General features: G+C 38.1%; 2 protein-coding genes across 2 annotated transcripts; one reads left to right on the top strand and one right to left on the bottom strand.

Annotated features, from left to right (window-relative positions):
• Nucleotides 1–6651: 6651 nt before the first annotated feature.
• Nucleotides 6652–8331, bottom strand: LOC124153169 (spidroin-1-like). The gene has a single exon (XM_046526271.1). It carries the CDS (start codon nucleotides 8329–8331, stop codon nucleotides 6652–6654), a length of 1680 nt encoding a protein of 559 aa, XP_046382227.1.
• Nucleotides 8332–18703: 10372 nt separating this feature from the next.
• Nucleotides 18704–20465, top strand: LOC124174084. The gene is made up of 2 exons (XM_046553217.1): nucleotides 18704–18801; nucleotides 19572–20465. The coding sequence occupies exons 1-2, from the start codon at nucleotides 18747–18749 to the stop codon at nucleotides 19979–19981; spliced, it is 465 nt and encodes a 154-aa protein (XP_046409173.1). The 5' UTR covers nucleotides 18704–18746; the 3' UTR covers nucleotides 19982–20465.
• The last annotated feature ends 2084 nt before the right edge of the window (nucleotides 20466–22549 follow it).

Below are 22549 nucleotides of genomic sequence, written 5' to 3'. Positions count from 1 at the left end.
CGCAGGGTTAATCCGTGACGGCAACTCCTTTTTGCGCATTTCCTTGGCTCAAGAATTTCGCTAAAAACGCTTCTATTCGGTCTCATCCTCCAAAACCACTCGTTTCGATCTAACCCTGGCATTGAATGCGCTCTTTTCCTTTCGATGACCTTCACTTCGTCTCTTCTCCCAATCGCAATTCCATCGCTATAGTCTCGCGCTTTTGTTCTCCGCTTCACATTTTACCCTCATTCCCCATTATTCTTATTCCCGTGGAGAAATAGATAATCTAGAATAAAATGGAAACGGCTTGTTTTCCACCGGAATGTCTTCCAACGCATCCCAGCGAGCTTATTTCCTGGCAAAGCAACAATATCATTTGCCAAATGGAATCCGATGAAAAACATTTCAGTGCAATAACTGTGATGCTGTTCAAGGGAATGGTAACAGGCAATGGGATCAGGCCATAATCGGAAGCTAAATGAGTGAGTAGTCTTCGTCTGCGTATCTGCGTAAGATGTCTATATTTCGTCAAGCGTAATCAAACTGAATGAACGGAGCAAAAGAAGGGAGCATAGTTACACATGCTGGTAAAATGATGAATACACCGTTTTTGAAATTGGTGTGCACAAAATCCAGGTGAAAGCATTTGAAGATGCTAATTTTCTCTTCGACGAGAAAAGCATTGATTTCCAGGTTATAGGGCAGCACTTTGTATTTTTTCAATTTATTTTTTCTTTATTTTTTTATTTCTTTTTTGGGTGTGATACTTGAGATTTTTTCATCTGCCTATCTTAATTCCATTTAACGTACTAATATATTAGCTGAGCATTAAAATATCCATGTAGAAATGGAAGTATCGCGGTTGAAATATTTTGACTCTACGCATTAGTGGCGGTATTAAATAAGACTAGTCAATTTGGTGATCGATACTTCAAAATTCGACGGAAATGCTAAGTAAAATCTAAGTCCAGTTCTGTTGTCCGAAAGTCTCACTGAGGTAAAATATATGTTCTTCTTGCTTCACTTGGTGAAATATCATTGTACTAACAATTAATATTAAATATCCTGAATCTGTAATTGTCTGCATTGAAATATTCTGTAATCATAACGGCAATGAAGCCCGCCTCAACAACGTATTTCGCATTGTGTTTTACACAATTCATTGTGCATTGTATAAGTCATATTGTAAGTCACAGCATATAATGCATTGCATTTTTATTGGATAAAGAATTAATAAAACTTTTAGAGCATAATATTTAGTCAATGCAAAGTCCTTACCTAAGTGTTAGATAATATAAATTTTTTAAATACCCAAAATACCCTAATTTTCGTATTTACCCAAGCCACATACGTTTGGTTTTTACCTAGTCTTCAGCTGTTATTGCAACAATTTCGCGATCATTCATTGAAAAGGTTCACATTTTTCTAGTGCGTGAATAAACACGCTAATTGGAAGAGAAAAAGCCGTAAACACATGGTGGAACTAGTCTTGTCAACGGAGTCTTGAAATTGGTTGGAACCTTGCCCAGGGTATTGTGTAAACGGTTATTAAAATGCCTCTGATACCGGACGGAATAACGACGGGTGGGAAAATATTCCGACCGTGAAATCAAATGGCCTCTGTTTAAAGTGATGATTGGACGTCAGTTCATTTCTAATTTAGGCCCAAGATAGTGGGACTCCAAAGCAATTTCAGATTTCATTTTATGTCCTGAGATATTTCCAAAATGAGCTTCCTCGTCTTCTGACCATGTGTATGGTTAAAGTTAGAATGTATTTTTATCTTTTTACAACTTTTGAGCGACCAGACAAAATGTTTATTCTATTTGAGCCGAAAACTGCACATTTCATGAGACACGGAGTCAAAAATTTTTGATACATTTTTTATGTTGAATTTTGTATATTAATTTCTAGAGAGTCTAGTTATATTTTCTCCACTAATATCTCAAAACAATGAGAAAAATATTCATCATTTCATCCAGGTTCGTAATTTCAGGGCGGATAAAAAACCTGGATTCGTGTACCATACGGATTACAATAAACGCATTTTAATTGAATATATAGGGTGTGAAAAAGGTTAGATTTCGGCATTCATTCGGCTTCTAATTACGTGGTGTTCATCCCATATCCTACGATCAGTTATTTTATTAAGTACAAAAGTATGCTCTTCAGTGCTGAAAGAGCAAGTTTCATTTGGAATTTTGCACTTTTGTAGTCCCTGAGTAGTAGCTGAGTCCCAGGTTTGGATTACCGGGAGTAGAAAGGAAGGATTCCGTATAAAAAATTATGAACAATGGCACATTTTATTATTTATTTTATCTGATTTTTCTTCTAGTAGCCCAAAAGAAATTCCTATTTTTTCAATATCTTGCCCATTACAACTTAAGAACGTTTATGTGTCTTGAAATGGTCGCCCTTCAAATTCCACCTCTTTCAATACGAGTAAAGAAGGAAAGGGTAGTTCGTCATGTCTTAAAAATTATTCTTTTAACCCTATAAATGAACTTCCTTCTCCAACAGAAAAGTAAAAAAAGCTACATCAAGTGTTACGAAATTTAGAGTATTTCAATGAAATAAGAATCTGATGAATGTGAAAAAACGAGATGATTATTTTTCCAAAAAACAAACGGGAACAAGCAAACCAAATAGATCGCTAAGAAGCTAAAGCAGAAATTTTCAATAGAATAGCGTGCATGATGAAGATTGTAATATTTTTTGCGAGTGTTCCAGCTGGCAGGAAGCTGAAAATAATTGCGTGTTTCAAGAATTCCTTCTGAGGCAACTTCACTGAGTACCTATTCATTGTAGACATCCAGTCTTAACAGAACCTTAAAACCTTAGTAAACTGGGCGTCATCCAAGTGAAAACCAATTACTATCGTGTAGCTCAATTGGACTACTGCGCCATCTCGTACTTTTCTCGGACTTTTCATACTGTCTGCCAGTAAATTGAATGAAACTTTTTTTCTCCTAACTCATTTGTTTCAACACATTTTTTCATTTCTTTGCATTTATACATCTCCGAAAATAGTTCAGCTCGTTATAATAGGAATGATTTTTCATAACCTTGGATTTAGAAAAAAGTTTTATTGATTTTATTTATATTCCTGAAACCTTCAATTGGATGGAGCTCTTCCGAGTGCGCAACCGGTATCAGCAGAGATATGCTTTCCATTGCCAGTTCCATGAGCATGTGCTTATTTCTCATTACAAATGGTCTCACGAGGAATAGATCATAAACTTTTAGATCACTAATAGAAATTTTCCTTCTCACAAATCATAAACGTGTTTAAATTGCTGATGCCATGATTTTAAACATCTTCTTCTTTATTATAATACTAATTTTCAGTCTTAAGATGAAAATTCCCTAAGGTCTTTCAGAAATTACAATCATTTAGCTGTCGCTCTCACCAGAAAAAAATTAAATATTTTCAAAATAATCATGGATGAGCCCATTAATACTAGACGTTTATAATTTCAGCGTTAACTCTGAAAATGTTTTATATTCGATTCTGAAATTTTCTTCTGATAAGTTGTGTACGCGTGGTAGGAATTTTGATCCTCATAAAATACATAAAAATCAGTCCAGCAAATTATTTTGAAGGAGTGTTCAAAAACTTCCTTTTCTCGTTTGTGAAGATAAGTACGTGTTTTGAAAATGAAGAATTATAAAAGGCATTCCAGTCTTTCTTCTTCTCTTCCTCAATTTTCCCAGGGGATTACAAAGTTCAAGGATTGCGTGTAAAAAGAAAATTGCAAAAGAAGTGGCGGCTATAAAAATCGAAAGGGTGCGGGATAGAGAGAAAGAGAGGTCACGTAAAAGGAGTGCGGAGACGGGGAAGTAAGGAAGACACGTACTTTCTCAGCCTCCTCGAAGCGGAAGAAGCATTTTTTTCCAATCCCCTTTTTCGCTCAACTCTTAGTTCCCACTCAACAGACTCTCCCCCCTCCCTCTCACTCCCACTTTCCCACCTCGGCTTTTTTCCCCACCCCGTGAAAAACCCCCTCCAGACCAAGCCACGGAAATCTTTGTCCTCGACCATCCACTCCATTTCCAACAGCAGTCTCTCTACCACGTTCCTTCTTTCCCGACGTTCGGAGGAGAGGTCGCCGTGGGTATCTAAAAAAAATCCTCCCTTCCCTCGGTCACCGCGACATGGCTAAGGTGTCCACGCTTCTCGGAGCATTCGTCGGGGTTCTCATCGTCACCTTGCTCCTATCCTTCGCGTCTTCCGCGCCCGTAGAGAATGCAGCGGTCCGGGAGAAGGAGCAAACTCAGCAGTGGTCGCCGGAGCCGCCATCCAGAGGCCGGCGGATATCGAACCTCATACCGGCTCCGGACGGTACCAGGCTCTTCTACGTCTTCGACCTCACTCCGGTGTTAGTGCCCCCGGCGGGTGGGGGCGGTGGGGTCGCGAGGGCATCGGCCAAAGGCGACCCTCTCCTCGGGAAGGGCAAGAAGGAGTCGCCGCTGGGGAAACCTGCAAGCCGGCCGGTGAATTCAACGCCCGAAGAGGAAGGTCGCGCTGAAGATGGGCCAGTCGAGCAGGGAGAATTTCTCGCAGTGTCGTCTCAAGGAGAACGAACATAAGAGAAGCAAAGACTGATAAAACTCCATACGTTTATCCAATTTCTGTTCCTATTGAGTGCGATGCGGAAGTGATGTGTTGTGTGGCGTGGTTTTATGAATATTGGATTTTACTATTAACAATGAAGTGATATCGTTTTGACCAGACAAAAAAGTATAACTGTGAAAAAAGACTAATATTAGCACCTTATATTGGTGGTTAGCAAGTCCTTATAATATAGCAGTTATAATACATCTATATATTTTGTGATTTATGTTTTGAAAAGTGATCAGCGACTTTCCTCAAGCAAATAAACATGTATCTACCATGTATTTATAGAAAATATTAAATTTTCTGCGACAAATATTTGTTTGATTTATAAATCCATACTATAAACTAACTGCATTTTATGCGTAATTCTTGATTTTCGTGTTTTATGGAAATGTACTTAATCAATAATCGTTGTGATATCAGCTAGATAGAGTACCGCTTATTTAGGCAATATAAATAATTTGTTCATACAGGTTCGTTCAATATTCTGTGCTTTTTTTAATTGCAGGATAAATAGCAGTATTTTTAAGCATTGATATTTATACTTTATTTATCGCAATCATAGCCTCCTTTCAAGATTCAGAAATACTCGGCTATCGTAAGCGCATCCCATCTAACTTCATATTGGTGCTCCAATTTGGCTAGCCTTTGCGAAATTAACATATCATTCTCTGTGATATGACCAAATGCATTTAACTTTAAGAAACATAGGTCTGACTCTTCAAATAGTTAACATTTAAGTCTACGCTGTACTCAACATAAGTGGAGTATTTCGTTATGTGGGCTACTATGACCATTTATTTTGTTATTCGTAAAATACCAAAAAGTTGACTCCGATGTATGTATTTAATATTATACATTAACTATAAGGAAATAGGACCAGCGGTCATTATTGCAAGGCATCAAAACGCAATGCTTTTAGCTATTTGTTACATGAGAATTTTCTTATCTAAGCACGCAAAATGCGAAATTTTATCCAGCAAACGAATATTGGTTCATAAAAATTAGCCTCTTACTGAGCGGAAAAAATGTGTTTTTACTGCTCCAGAAAGAGACATTTTTGAACTTTTTCTTCTTCAATCTATGTATTTGGATACTCAACATCATTCAGCGGATTTGTCACTGATATGTCTAGCCGTAATTGACAGCTAAGCAGAAATTTTATCCTCAGAACTGCTAAAAGAGGAAACGATTCCTCGATAATTACGATATAGTATATATGTTAGGTATTATGAGCTAAAGAGAATTTTTTAGATGGTTATAATTAAATACAGTTAATTTATATGGCTAAAAAAGTAACACGTAAAAATTTCAATGGTTTTCCTGGTTATTGTACATTTCTATCCCTTTCTCAAAACATATAAATTAATTATATCATAATCCAATTCTGAGGTCATTTTCAAGCTTTCCCGATCAGCTAGTGAAGCCACGGAAGCCAGCACTGCTAGTCCCTCCCCTGAGCACGCTTATGAGCAAACTATTAGTGCACGGAAAGAATCACGGCATTGATACTTCTAAAATTTGAGGGATAAGGTGCGTATTTGCAATACAAAAACTGATAAATAAAAGTAGTTGCATAGTTAGATCCTCAGATATCGCACATATGGAGTATGATGAAAATCGAGGGACATATACGGTTGACTCTCCAAAGCATACGAGGAATAATTTGAAATATGACATAAATAAACTAATCAGAATTATAATTTTTGATACTTAAGGTTTTGCATCCAAAGAGAAAATTTTCTATCCATTGAAATTTTTTTATGCACACCAATGTTTTGAAGGCTTTTATTGATGATGTTCAGTTCATTCATTGTTATTCCTTATTAAATGTAAAATTTTGCTTATTAAATGAAAACGTGGAAAATTGAATACCCATATTTGTGAAATGGTTAGTGAAAAGAAAATATAATTTTATTCATGACCTTTAGCTTTTTTTATTAAATAAAAATTACAAACCTCCAATGACTTAAAAAAACCAGAAAGTCTTATTGGTAAAAGTATCAAAACCAAAGGGTTGAAATTTTGGCTTTAAAATTATTATGCATCAGTTAACCCCAAGTTCCACCGCCAAGAGATCCGGACTGGGAAGACGCGTATGATCCCGAAGTACTGCCACCGAACCCTCCAAGTCCTCCAACCCCAGCAGATAGAGAACCTGAAGATGCTCCGGCAGATGATCCCGATAGACTGCCCCCGTATCCTCCAGATCCGCCATATCCACCAGCGACAGATCCAGATTGGGCGCCCGCAGATGAGCCAGATAATCCACCACCGTACCCTCCGGATCCACCATAACCTCCGGCTACTGATCCAGCAGACGCGCCGGCTGTAGAACCAGCAACGCCACCACCTCCTCCGCAGCATCCAGATCCTCCCCCGTAACCTCCAGCTACTGATCCAGCCTGGGCTTCTGCTGAAGACCCAGCCAAACCACCACCATATCCTCCTGCCCCACCCCCATAGCCTCCCGCCGCTGACCCAGCCGATGCACCTGCAGCCGAACCTGCAGCGCCGCCACCATAACCTCCTGATCCACCATAGCCCCCGGCTAGAGATCCCGCCTGAGCACCAGCGGAAGACCCAGCTACGCCACCTCCCAAACCACCTGAGCCACCATATCCACCGGCAGCCGACCCAGCTGATGCACCAGCGGCTGATCCTGCGGCACCGCCACCATAACCGCCTGAGCCCCCGTACCCTCCTGCGGCCGAGCCTGCTGACGCTCCTGCAGCAGAACCAGCAGCACCCCCTCCATATCCACCGGATCCTCCGTAACCACCGGCAGCTGACCCAGCTGATGCACCAGCGGCTGATCCTGCGGCACCACCACCATAACCGCCTGAGCCCCCGTACCCTCCTGCCGCTGAGCCTGCTGACGCTCCTGCAGCAGAACCTGCAGCACCCCCTCCATATCCACCGGATCCTCCGTAGCCACCAGCTGCGGAACCTGCTGCAGCACCTGCAGCCGAGCCTGCTGCACCACCCCCATAACCACCGGAGCCCCCGTACCCTCCCGCAGCTGAGCCAGCTGACGCTCCTGCAGCAGAACCTGCGGCACCCCCTCCATATCCTCCAGATCCACCATAACCACCGGCGGCTGAACCAGCTTGTGCGCCGGCTGACGAGCCGGCCAAGCCTCCGCCGTACCCGCCAGACCCACCGTAGCCTCCGGCAGCTGACCCAGCAGACGCTCCTGCAGTAGAACCTGCTGCCCCTCCACCATATCCTCCGGATCCACCATAACCACCAGCGGCTGAACCAGCTTGTGCGCCAGCTGACGATCCAGCCAAGCCTCCACCATACCCGCCAGATCCACCATAGCCTCCGGCAGATGATCCTGCGGATGCACCTGCAGCCGATCCTGCAGCACCACCTCCATATCCTCCAGAGCCGCCGTACCCACCGGCAACTGACCCAGCTTGTGCACCGGCTGACGAGCCAGCCAAACCTCCACCGTACCCTCCAGAGCCGCCGTAACCTCCAGCTGCTGAACCAGCCGATGCTCCGGCAGAAGATCCCGCGAGACCTCCTCCATAAGCACCAAGGCTTGACCCTAATCCGGCGAGCGCTCCCGCCGCACCACCAGCAATGGTAGAGCCAATGATACCCGAACTAAGGGCAGCCGCACTTCCTAGGGATGCCGCCGATCCCGCCAATCCAGCAGCTAGTCCAACAGGAGCTGTCAGGAAGCTTGTGATGTCTTTTGCTTGCCTATCTGAAAAATGCATATGGTATTTTTTTAAAATGCTAATGATCTACAAACAATAATGAGTCAGTAAGCCGTGATTTCCTTAGCGAAACATTAGTGTATTCGCCACTGTTTGAAACACTTTCTCAATGCCTTAATCCTTTTTTAAACCTTAACTTTTTTCTGCGTAGAATCATCATGTTAATACTTTCTACTGCCTCTTTATCATCCACACATTCTAAAACCCATTAAATCCAAAATTTCTTATGTAGTTCGATAGGCATGTAGCATTTAGGAATAGCTATCACTTGCATTAGATCATCAAAATATCCGACCCTTACCAAGTTTTCCTTTGGTCCAACCAACATATCTTTTTCCAATTAATTATTTATTTCATATTTAGGTAATTGATTTCTTCATGACATCGCAGATTAATTTTTTTCGTTTGTGCTAAAATACGCGAAAAGCATATAGTTTTTGGCGAAACGGGTACGGGTGGATTAAACTTTGTAAAATATTTAAACGTGTTTTTAGGCTTATTACTTCTAAGTAACTGAAGGTGGTATAGGAATTCGACGTTATTGCAATAATAACTACGGCATTTATAAATAAACTTCTAGAAAAAAGTATTTTTTTATTCAGCAATAAACTTCAGTTAACAACTTAAACTTAAAGCTCTCTTTATTTGTGATGACGACTATTTTGTATTATTGAGTTTTAAATGGCTTTTAATACCTTCTGATTTCTTATATGCATTAAATTTGAGCATTACGTTTGTCACACTGAATAACTGTGGAATTTAATTTAAATTAGGTTTAAAAATATTAACAATATTTTAGGTCAAACTGCCGCGAATCACCTTTGCATGAAACAATATGAATCAATGTCTATATGAGAATAAAGTTGCATAAATTTGAGTACCTAGTTTCCCTATAAATAGCATTACTTATTTGTGGCGTTATACTGCATAAACTCTTCGAAATTGGTGACTTCCTTACCTTTTGGTACGAAAAAGTTGTGCATGAAATTTCTTGTATTCAAGTGAATAAGGTGCTTAAAAAAAGAACTGTCACTTACTTTCTTACACAGTGACTTTTCTTTTAGTTCGAAAAACAAGTTATAATACTATTTTATTCCCTGAATTATATTTAGCATTACAAGTCTAATCGATAAATTTCACCCCTTCGAAGCAAAATACCATTTCTTCGGCACTTACAGCCACTATTTGGAAACACTAATTTCTAGAGTATGGTCATTCGTATTCAACAACCATATAATTAAGTAATAGAAACATTCACTTACCTGGAATAGATCTTCGAATCACTATAATCGGCCTGTCGCCAATATCATGCATCCTTGAATCAACATTTTGCAGCATGCATATCAGTAAGATCACTGAAGCCGTGATAAACCACGGTGCACTGTTGTCTTTCATTTTAGAGGATGATAGTTCTGCACAGCTTCCCTGAAACTTTTTCGTTCCTATGTTTTTGAGTGACACTCCCACCGGTCCACTAGCTACTGAATTGACAGATCCCTGCACGTCGAGTATACGCTTAAATACCCTCGGCTCCTTTTTCTCCAGTTCCTCAACTTAGCTTTATCGTCTACGCTGAAAATTCTGTCACGAACATCGTCCATTTCTAGAAAAGGTATCCCGTGCTCAGATAGTCTTGAATCAGGGAAAGATAAGTTAATGGTGATCGGCGTTAAAGTGTGGGCAAGATTGTGAAGGAACAGATCCTTCCGGAGGACCCCTAAAAATGGCTGAGAAAACGTCAGATTTTGCCTCGGCGTCTCTAATGCGTTTCTCGTGTGAGCTGTCTAGATGAATGGAAAGATGTATAAATATAGACTGGTATGAAGTGAAAGACCCATTTTTTCGGTGGTTGCCTCAAGCAGTAGACATGGAGTTAAGGCTACTTGGAGTACTGCTATCACTTGCGCTACTTTCATTTGCAGACGCTTCCGCTGCTCGTAAGGATTTAAATGTTTGTTTTCACCACTGATTACGAAAGTTAATTGATCATTTTGCTGTAAAAAGATGCAAGTTGTAACTATGGTTACTTTAAAATCGATTTATAATGGTTCAATCAAAGATTTAATTTGTATTTTATTTTAAAAACATTCTTTCAGTCCACAAATGAAACATTCTTTTTATTAAAATCTCTTCAGCGATTAATCGAATTTTATGATTATTATTCTGCTTATTTAATGATTAAAATTGTTTGTTAATATCTTGAGAATATCTGTAATTATTGACGAATTAAAATGCATAGTTTTGCATTATCGTAATGAATGTGAGGTTACTAACTCGCTTCACTGGATAACTTTAATGAATGATTAGGTTGAAGTCATTAACTTTATCATATGTTTAGCGGAAATTTGTAATAATCGACTGGTATAAATATTTCCCCTTTAACTAGTGCATAAAAGGCATGTCGTTACCGTAAAAAAATCTCTCTGTTTTCTTCACAGACATACGGGCCGTCGAGAATTGTGTACCTCAGAGTTCCTTAGCAGTGGGTATCAAAGATGGCCAAGTGAATCTCTCCGATATGACCATACTCAGCAGCAAATATCCGAAACGAGTAGTATGTCCTCCAGCGCCCCAGGATAACAAAAAACCTGGGCCAGTTCCGGTACCAGAACACGTGTTAATCGATTCTCAGATTATCAAACTCCCGCCTAATCCCAAGAATCCTTTTGTATAAATTATCTATATGCAAATATCAAATAAAATATAAATATGTAATGAGGATTGTTATAAACTATTTAAATACGATTATCACGGTGCTCAAATGATCTCACCAATATTGAGTAATAAATTGAATTCCATAAGAGGACGTATTTTTTTGTGGTGTTCATTTGTGGTTACAAGTTACAATACTTGTTGAATTTACATTTTTCGCCTATTTTATCCTTATTTCCTAGTTTAAACTGTTGAAAATTTTATATATAAGTATATTTACATTTTAAGTGAGACTTGGTTGGTTTCTCTCTCAGGAGGTGAGTTAGTACTTTTTTAACCCATGAGAAAAGGTATTTTTTCTTTCTTCTCCTTGAGAATTGTTTTGGATACTTCCGCTTATTCAGAAAAAAATTCCAAAAATAATAGCGTAAGTACATTCTTCTTTTTTATGAATTTTAGTTCAAAGTTGCTGCTGCATTTATAAATTTCCTCATATCACAGTAGAAAAGATATTCTTTGCTTGCTTCCAACGCAACAACTTCCTTTTCCATTTGACTCCCAGAAAAAATATTAATTATTTCACCTTTGCCATAGCCTTTTCAAAATCATAAAGATGTATGAACGAATACCATCAGAACATATTGAAGCCATAGATACTCATAACCCTGAAGTTCCAGTACAGCAAAATAAGGCAAGCTAAAATCATTCAGCTAATCATTCGAAACTGTGCAGTAAAGATGAGTAAATAACTAAGGACTAATGATTTTTTTAATAGAAGTCAACTTTGGGTATGGAATGATTTTTTAACAAAGTGCTGAATGAAGAAAAAATAAAATAACAGCTCTTTGGATTGTTTTATGGGTAGATCGGGCGAATGCAGTCTTCGAAATTTGTTACCAAAGTACCGCAGCTAAATCAATTTATTTTAGTAGTCTTCTATTCAGCGTTAAGAATTTTCGTTATTGATTTTCAAATTCTGGCAAATGAACTTTTCATATTCACAGGGAAGAACTCTGTACGTACATACATCACGGCAAAAGCACTCAATCCAACCAATGTTATCCATTTTTGGTGGAAATGTCCATGATTGTCTTATATAAATCATCGATGTAGAATATTTCAAGAAAAATTGCAATCTTAGGAGACCTGTTTGCCTAGGAATCTGTTTGCCAAACTTCAAAACTACCTCTGTCACCCCCCTTCCCGCATTCTTCGCTGCTAGTTACTGAAGTCAGAGAAATGTGGAGTTTATTTCTTCCCTTTTTCCACTAAAGCTCTCATTGTATTTGCATCCGTTCTAGTTTCAAACAATGTTTTTTTTCTTTCTTCATTGTTAATTTTAAACAGATCATATCAGGTGAAGTGAAATCAACAGATGTACATTTTGTTTATTAATTAACTTATGGGTGTCTTGGAAATTTTGAAGTTTAATGCCCTTAGCTATTAATTAAAGAACACACATTTTTGCGGCTTTAAATCAATGAAAGTTAAATTACACAAAAAAAACTTGATGTATTACCTGAAATATCAACTTTTTATCCTTTGACAAACGAATAGGGCTCCAGTTGTGTGATAACGAATTTAAACGTACATTTTTAATGCAACGTGGTCTGTTCACATGAATGTTTAAATCATGTGTCATCGACGTTTAACTTTGATTTTGAGTACTTTACACACCCACGTTAATTAAAAAAAATATATTTGGATGTAAAAAAAATTCAAAGCGAATTCCCTGTGTCATCAAAATTCCATGAGCATCATTTTTATTTTCAGAATGCGCAATGAGGAAAATTATTTTTTTAGGTAAATTTTATTCCTCCACAGTTGAATATGATGTAATTATTAACAAATATGCTATAACTACTTGTATATTATTATATTAATACGGGAATTAAGAAATGTTATAGTTTGCCATCCATTTATTTCATTCACGCTCTCAAACAGTACACTTACAAGCTTCTTGAATTCTGTCCGAGATTTTGAATATTCTCCGACGTATTTGGTGACACAGTCCCGAGTAAGCATGAGCCAAATCACCACCTAGAATCCAAGTCAGTCTTCACACATTAACCAAAGAATCCACCGCCACCTCCGAATGAGCTGGCCCCCGCGGAGGCCTGGCTGCCAGAGAATCCGCCCCCAAATCCACCGGGGAACCCTCCAAATCCACCGCCACCGCCGAAGGAGGAAGAACTGGCCTGGGCACCGCTGCCACTGAAACCGAGACCAAACTGCCTCTTGAACCTATCGCGGTCTATGTCAGACCTTACGTAGGCTTTCGGGACGGTGTTCAAGTTCGCGACCGCCTCCTTCTCCAAGACGAGGTTGACCAACTTCTCGTGGGCGGCGAACTTGAGGTCCGGCACGGCGAAGAGGAACACCACGCGCTTCGCGTTCACGTCACCGGTGCAGATGAGGGCTGCACTGGAACTTTGAGCGTCTGTGACGGAGACGTCCTCGAGGGGAATGCAGCGGAAGGGTATGAGATCCTCCTTGGCGGCGGGTTCCTCTAGGGACGTCCTGAAGATGTACGTCTTGATGTTCGTGGTAGGGTCCAACGTGGGGACGAGGACGCCTTTGAGGTTTAGGTAGCTCAGGCCGGCGGTCACCAAGCGGATGCTCTGCTCCGTGGGAGCCACTGTAAAACAGCCAAATGTGAAATAATTGGGGAGAAAATATTTGATGGGATTCAAATATGATTGTCCCAAATCCGATAAAGATACGATTTCAATTCTTCGAAAGCGTTTTCTCGGTTGGCTGGGGAACTGAAAATCCAGTTTATGAGACTTTTATTATTTATTTTTATTTATTTATTTATTTCCATCTCCCCGAAAACACCACTACCTTGCCTTTACATCGGAGAGTTTGCAACACTTAACGTGAGACAACCGCAAACAACCATGCCCTGGTTAGGAGTAATCTACCCAGATGGGACTCAAACCCGCGACCTTCAGTGTCTGGCGAAGACTGTACCCCGCCACCATCGAGGCCGAATTCCTATTTTAATCAGCTTTAGGATATTCACTTATAATTATAAAATCGACCTTCATTTCAGCCGATTACCAGCTTCTTCCTCCAGATTGAATGTTTTTGCACAAAATGGACATAAAATTAATTAAATTTGGCCGAAAACCGGGCACGGTGCTCCCAATCACCAGTATGAATTATTGCCAGACACAAATTCGAGCGTCAAACGTATAACTTGCAGCATAGATCCCTGACTGGTAGCAGGAAGGGATGGGTTCAAATTAGGGTCTTACCATATTATGTTAATATTCCGAATGTAATTCTGCGCGGAATATTCCAAAAAGTTACCAAAACTTTACCATTGATGACGAACATAGTTTTTGCACTTGTCTATGGGCGAAATTTTCCTTGAAAATATCTTGACTGAACGGAATATACGGATGTATCACCCCATTGGCAATTAAGATGCGGAAAAAAGTATTTTGCTACTGGCAGCTTAAATTTCCAGGTTTGCATTTGGGTAATATGATATGGTACTGTAATCGCATATGGGTAAACTAAGTATCATCCAAAAGTGTATTTCTTACGAGTTATTATATGCAAATTCCTTAATTATGTAACATTCAAGATGTAAAAGTTTCAACAATTCGAACACGAATCATTCCGTTTCTTGGTAAAGCCTGAATCACACGATCATTTTTTTTCGTCGCGAAAGTGATAACTATCGCGAGCACTGCGCAAAATGATCGTCGGCGGCAATTGTTTTTCGCGATGGCGATCGCAATGTGGATTCCCATCGCTATTTTTCATCACTCGTACGGTCGCTTTTTCCGTCGCTAAAACCGTCACTAAAACCCCATATCAGCCAATCAGATAGCATGACCGTATGGTGTGATTGCAGCGCCACGTTTGACAAATGTGGGAACGGCATAAATAAACAAACACGCTATATAATTTCGTGATGAGGGTCCTATGACAACGAGCTGTGATATTGGAAATGATGCGAAAAGCGACGGTGGGAGTGACCGTGTGATTCAGAAAAATGATCACAAGAGCGATTGCTTTTCGCGACGGGAAAAGTGATCTCGATAGTGATTACTTTCGCGACGAAAAAAAATGATCGTGTGATTCAGGATTAAGCGTTTACTACTGACACTATTGTCCAGTCATTGGCAAGAGATGCCGATTTTAAACTAGTCATTCCTGCAGTGATCCTATCTCTGAAACGTTAGGAACATAAGAAAATGAAAAAAATCTTCTTTAATTTTATTTACAAATGTAATAACGCCAGAAAAAAATTTCTCCTAGCATTTCCGCTTAATTATCTTTCTACTGCAACTTAAATTTCAAGTTATTGTTAATTAGATGTGTTTTTTAAATCCTTTTCATGGTTATGTGTAAAACCATTTGTAACTCCTCATTCCCATTACTGCCTTCGTTTTGCCTTACTGATTTTTCATCTACCCACTCTAACTAAGCAAGCAAGCCGAAAATCGCACCGATTGTATAATGACGTCATACAAATATTCAAACTAATGCAACTTTTTCAACCTAAAAAAAATATGCCGCTGTTAACATTATAATTCAACCATAAGTATGACATAATATGACCAAATAATGGAATGCAATATTTTATAAGTTGATTGAAGACCTTTTACACCATTCTGTAAATTAATTATTGAAGAATAATATGATGTGCGTGGGAATGATATCTTGAAAGATAAGCGACATCCTTATATATCACTTTCCACGTCGAAACCTTTCACATTTAACTTTCCTTGATATAATTGAACTATTTCACCATTTTCCAGCATTTTTAGAGAGATTTCAAAAATTAAAATGCGAAATTGTATTGGCGAACAAACATCGGTCATTGTCACATTTCAATGGGTTATAATTTATAATGCAGGTTATAATTTTCAATATTTATAACTTATAAATATTGAAAATGATAACCTGCAATATTTACAATTAATAGGTTGTAACATAACATAAACAAGCCACCATATTGTTTTTATATATATAATTTAAAACTGACAATGGTAGTGAGGGATTGTTGTGAAGGAAAAGGGGAGTGGTGTATAGAGAGTTGAAGGAGGCAGACGTGTTTAAAGAAAGGTGGCGGTGTAGCAGAGAAAGGAAGAGAAATCAGAGATGGGAAGGCGCCTACGAGAGGAGAAGAGAGCGGAAGGAGCGGAATAAAGCGGAACTCAGGATCCACGCTGATGCAGTTCATGGCGGTGGTTCAGAAGAGTGGTGGTGGTAGATATAAATGGAATTGTGATATCATGGTGGCTTTTGATGTTGGTTTTATGCTCTAAGTTTCAAAATATAGAGTTTGTTTCGAATTGTATTGGAATTATTTGTTTATAAAGCAGCGAAGATTTTAAAAAGTTACAAGGTGATGGGTACGACCGAAGTGACAGTGGATAGCTTTTTTAACCACAGCTCTTTTTCTCTCATTTTTTTCACCCCTTGAGAAATATATTTATAAGGTTCCAAAATCTTTAAGTTATCATCTGTAAGATGAAATGAACCCATGAAATTACTTAATGCCTATTATAGGAGACTAAGTTAAACTTTTTCTGCCAGAATGGTTCTAAACTCCGAGTTAAAGCGTGAAGATTCACCATTAAAAACATTTTTACATACAAATTTTACGACCTTTAAAATAAGTATGAGAATTTGAGATTATTTGAGAAATGAAATTGTGAGAAAATGAGAATTTGTAGATTTGTAAGCTTTAGTTGCAGCATGACTAGAGAATAGCTTTTCTGGGGAAATTAAAGCCTGAATATTAATGAAGAGAGCGATCCTTAAGTTTCTTTTTTTAATTACTGTGATAACCAATAATACTAATGACCACACTGATCTGGAGTTATATTTTTCAAATCCCAGTTCACTAGTTCACATATTATGGCCTTAATTGTCGATAGTGGTACAGTAAGAAAAAAATATTAATATTCTTTGTAAGCAAGGATACATACCATCCGTTGGGAGAGCCACCACTGCCGTGGCGATAGCCAGGAAAGAAAACAATCGGATCATTGTCGGATATGTCCTTTCACCTGCCGTGCAGGAACTGAAGTAGCCTCAAAGTCATTTGCGGCAGTTATATATGATTAGAAGTGTACTGCAGACTTTTTGACGTCCTTTGTCATTAGCTTTGGAAATCCGACTAATCAGTGGAGGAAGTTTGAGGAACACTCTAGGTGGCCAATTAAGGAAACAGAAGGGACGTCAAGTTGCCCAACCTCTTCCAAAAAGCCCCTCTGACGTACATATGATTAATAATTTATTCAAGAACAATAAATAATTATTATCTACCTCAAGCACTCTTAATATGCTACTAGTTTACGAGATGTCCCCGGATTTTTAATTTTCTTTCAAGCAGAAAATTATTGTTTCTCTGCATTAAAATTTCCCTTGCAACTTTGCAAAATTTCTCAATTTTAACGTAACGTAAATGAGAGGTAATTTTCAATCTGTAGATTTTTTGCTTTTAAAATAGCTGATGAGAGTTTAAAACGCATGTGAAGATATCATAAGTTATGAATATTGCAAACGTTTGTGAAAGATTCATAAGTTATGAAAAGATTTTTAGTGCTTCAGATGCAATAATATTATCGAAAACATTCCTCTTATGTTCAGAATTTTTTTCCTGATGCCATCATTTATAAATGAATAACCACAGAGAGTACTCTGCTTTAATTAGATGTCCAACTACTCCATCGAATATCCATTCCATTTTTTACCAGCGTCGTCTGAATACCTATTTTAATTTATTCCTACTTTCAACTTGAATAACGGAAGTAATGTGATGAAATACTAATATTAATATCGGTAGAGAAGGGATATAGAAAAAGTATTTGTTTTGGGTCAGTACATTGATTGATTTTTTCAAACTTGTAAGTTTTCTCAGTCTAATTTGCTTTGTTCCACATGGCATTGATTTTAAATTAGCATCTATTGGAACGGATTCGTAGAGGACTCTATTAATTTGTTTTGGGCCACGCAGCATGAAATACATGTTGGCGCAGTCACTATTTAATCTTATCTGGAAGTGGTTCTTTAATTTCACCAAATTAAAAGCATTGAATACACTCTCCCGCATGTGAAATTTTATGAAACGCTGTTCGAACGTTGTTTTGAGACGAGGCCTTATTTGAAAATAAATATTTATATTTTACTTACGAAGCTGCTACAATGATGAGATTATTCCTATTTAATGTTTAAAAATTACTTACTGTTTTTTATGCGCAGACTGACTTCAAATGATTTATCAAACTTTTTACCGGCTAATAAATGCTTTCAAATATTATTTCACTACAGTGGGAATAACTCATCCAGAAGGCGCTTTATTAATTAAGATTAATAGAATTATAAGACTAATAGAATGATTTCTTATTCCTTGTTTTAAAAATAAACAGTGATTTATATTATGGTGCATGAGCCTTATGAAAATTTTCAACGAACTCATTAGTGCGTTATCTATCATGGAACTTCGGTGAAAGACGACTAATATGGTATCCAGCATTGAAGACAATACTAATTAAGTTTCCTGACCGTCAAGGCAGTGATTATTATTATAACGCTTAAAAGAAAATGGAATACTTTTCTTAACGATGTCCACGGTATGTGGATATATTTTAAGATCAGGGTATTTAGTGACCAAAAACAACAATTATTTTCCATACTTTCTCCAAGGTAGCATATATAAATGAAACGTAGTGTAGGAAAAAGAGAGCAATTCAGCACAAATCATTCGTGCTTGTAGTTACTCGAAGAGTCCCAATATGATGAAAATTATTCTAGTACTTGGATTAGCGGCTGTTGCCTTATGCCAAGAGAGTAAGTAGTCTTCTAAAGTATTGTAAAAAAATGATGTAGTAATTTGAATCTTACGGAATAATAATGTGAAATGTATTCCTCATAAGGCATTTTATTAAAAATATTTAATCGATATCATATTTTATATCCATGTCTATTCTTGATTAAAACTTCCGCGGTTCATATTGGTTAATATTTAAAATAGCCTTCTTTCGGGTCTTGACGCATACTCAGACTGTCCCGATGTTTCACGTCCCGTATCACTTTTGTTACCTTTTAACCTCTCCCTCGCGAGAGGTGACCAATAGGGGTTCTGAAACGTCAGTACAAGCTGATAATCCAGTAGGACCCGAAAATAGTAAATTGTAATCATTCGAGTTGATATTTGATTCGATATTTTGATCAATGTTTCTTCAATATTCACCTTTGTATTTTGCCAGTTAATAAAACGTTTGGGATAAACCGCATCTTGTGGCTCAAATGTCAACGTTTCTCTTTCTCTGCCGGGAAAGTTTTCTGAACAAGTCTGTCCTCACATTAGCCCTAAAGAAGTCCCCTGCAGAGAGAAGAAACGTTGACTTTTAGGCCACAAGAGACGCGGTTAAACCCAAAAGTCTTTTTAATTGAAAAACTAAAAAGAGCAAAATTTAGAAGACCTTAAATTTTGTATTTAATACATGACCACTTGTAATATTTTATACACTCGTACAACACGTATCAGTGAATTTAATCCCACCAGACCAATAATGGGATATTCGTCATGCACTAAAAATCCTCTTTTGCATTGGCAGGGATATATCCGGTGGTGTCGGTGAACTTCGGCAGCGTGGGCATCACCCATGTCGAACTCCGTGGCTCCTTGCTCCCGACCATTAGCAGAAGCGGAGTTCCCACTATCGTCTTCCGGACCAAGCCTCAAGTTCGCGAGGACCTTCCGGGGGACTTTTTAGTGTTCCGCTGCAACATCCTTGACGACTCGTTCGTGACCAAGTCCGGAGCAATGGCAATGTTCTGCCGAGGCAACAACATTCAGAGGGGAAATGTTCTGGAGAACATGTCGTTCGTTTTCTCTGCCGACGGTCTGTCGCTGCCCGCCGAGGAGAGGTCCGTGGAGCTGATGTTGGAGAGAGACGTCGTGAATGGATTCGTCACGCTGCCCGGGACCATAATTGGCACCACGATCCTAGGGGATCACGCATAATAAGATGTACGCCTGGCGTTGCGTGGTTGCTGTGCTATTTTCCTTAGGCAAAGCACTCTTCAGTGAAAAATAACAAAGAGTGGTGAGGCAGCGTGGCATATGTTTCCTCTCTTTGTTTGTAAAAATTTGTACCTGTGCTTTGTACTTATTTTTTTCCATCCAAAAGGTCTCAAACATCGTTGAACAGTGGTTTCAAATATAATTAGAGGATTAAATTTGTAATTTTTCTGAGAATTTTGCTAACGCTTTTGACCCTAAAAATGATCTCAGGAGAAATGGAAGATATTTCATGGTCATATAGCAAAAAATAAGTGCTGATCGGAAGAAATGTATTTTGTTTATATTGGGTCACTAACATACTTCTTACTTCTTGATGATTCGCAATACTTTCTAAATAAGACATGCCTGTCTTGATTTAGAAAGGATTTGCGAAAGAAATGGTTTCCTCAACACTCATTTTGCAAATTAGTGCCAGTTTGTTCCGACATAACTTTCGATTTAAGCTTGTTTATTGAAAATATATGCATGTAAAATCACTTCATTGTAATCTATAAAAAATTTGAATTTTAAAAACAAATTTTGCAGTGATTGATTAAAAAAATAAAATGATTTGAGACTAATTTTTTGTTACATACTTCCTATTTTAATTATCATTTATGCCCGACACCAGAGGTTTCCTATACATTGAGGAATTTTTTAAAGAAAGATACCTTTTCAATGGGCTTGAAAACAACTTTTGATTCCTTGTTAATATCTCTATATGCTGTTATTCTTTATGTATGTCTGTCTGCTTAAAAACCATAAAAAGCCTCTTTTTCCTCATTTAATGCCTATTACACATATTTTTATGCATAAAATGACTGATGTGAGGTTGATTAACCAGTCGCGAGTTTCTTCCATAAAGTGGAGTTTAAGAGCTTGCGAAAATTCCCGCTAATTGAAGATGCGATGCAGTTCGTTGGGCATTGGGAGTTGGCTTCAAATATTAAAATGTACGTAAAATATTTCTATTGGGGCAACTTCAGACGAAGCAAATTTGTGAATTATAAATTTGCCTATCTTAAAGGGGTAACAAAACATTTTACCTTATGCCTTTTAAAATCCCTTGGTTTACGAAGAAATCTTTTGCTTCATTCTGCTACTTGATCAAAAATAAATTCTTTAATACGAAAATGTTCTTATTTTTCCGGGGTAAGTTTACTTTATATTTGTTCTGAAGATGATTATGGACTATGTAATTGAAACGTAGGTCCCCTTCAACACCTTTACGCGGCCGGAGAACTATGGGAAGTTCTCAATACTTCAAGATGTCTTCCTCCCTTCAAAAGAATAAGTTAGTCATCGAGCTAAGATATATTTTGAAAGCAAACTGATGTTAATACTAAGATAAAAGTAGAATAAAATAAATTAAATATTGAACGATAGCATGGGGTCACTGCCTAATTTAGTGCTTGCTAAAATGAAATTTGCAAATCTTTAATGATTCAAATTGCTGTTTGACAATTGCATTTTATTTCAGCTAGAGTTTGTTATCCTATGCCCAATCAACCTTTTTTTAATTCGTGCAACAAATTTTCTTTTTTTTGTTTGTCCTGTGTCCCAACGAGAAATACCAAGAAATACTACAGACTGAAGAATAAACATGACCCTTATGTCCTGTAATCCACTCTTCAATGTAAGTTTCTTCATTGCATTCGTAAGTTATGGCTCTTTCATATCATATAATAAAATAAATATTTTCAATTGGCATTTGCGTTATTTTTTCATGATAAGTCTTGTCATAGATAATATTTGAGGTATATGTTTTATTGCGCTTCTCAATATCTATTCACTTACTTTTACTCTCCAACGGGTAAACCGTGTAATTTATTCAGCTAATCTTTCAGTTATATTTTTGAAATTTTAATTTTATTCTTTCAGTGCACTGGTCAGCTATCTAAAAATTATTTTTGTATGTGTCTTTTGCTTTGTAGTTAAGATTCCTTATTTTTTTAAACATATATTGAGAACCTTGGATTGCTCGATATCCATGGTAAATGTGCATCTGTTTTAATAATTTGAAACAAATTTTTGCAATAGGGTGGTTTCCTATTATTTTGTTATTGCCTAAATCGAAAGATCGTTACTCCTGGAGTACGTATTTCACGCTTTTAGATTTTTAAATGACGATATCTAATTTTCGCGATTAAATGAAAAGTGAAAATTTTCAAGCGCGCGAAAACGCGACGGCTAAGTATGAATGCCGGGAAAACTCCGTGTGACGTCGTTCTGGTTCCCGCTGCTGCAAGTGAGGTGACCTTGGGGGACGAGGCTTTGAGCGCTGATACGACGCAGGATGCTAGCAGGTAGCAGAGTACCCTGCTTGCTGGTAGCGCTTGGCTTAAAAAAGGTTTATTAATACCTTATCAAACGAAGAAAACTTTCCGGCCTTGCCAGTTTTAATAGGTGATTATTAAGACATGTTTCCCTGAGCTCTGTGCCTCTTTAATGCATTGGTAATCTCAGACGATGTAAAACTCCTATCTACTCGTATAGACACTAGGTCCCTGTGACGTCACGAGGAGTGGC

This window comes from Ischnura elegans, chromosome 2, assembly GCF_921293095.1.
Source record: "Ischnura elegans chromosome 2, ioIscEleg1.1, whole genome shotgun sequence".
NCBI lineage: Eukaryota > Metazoa > Arthropoda > Insecta > Odonata > Coenagrionidae > Ischnura > Ischnura elegans.
The sequence above is the reverse complement of the archived record's forward strand: the minus strand, read 5'-3'. Positions and strand labels throughout refer to the sequence as shown.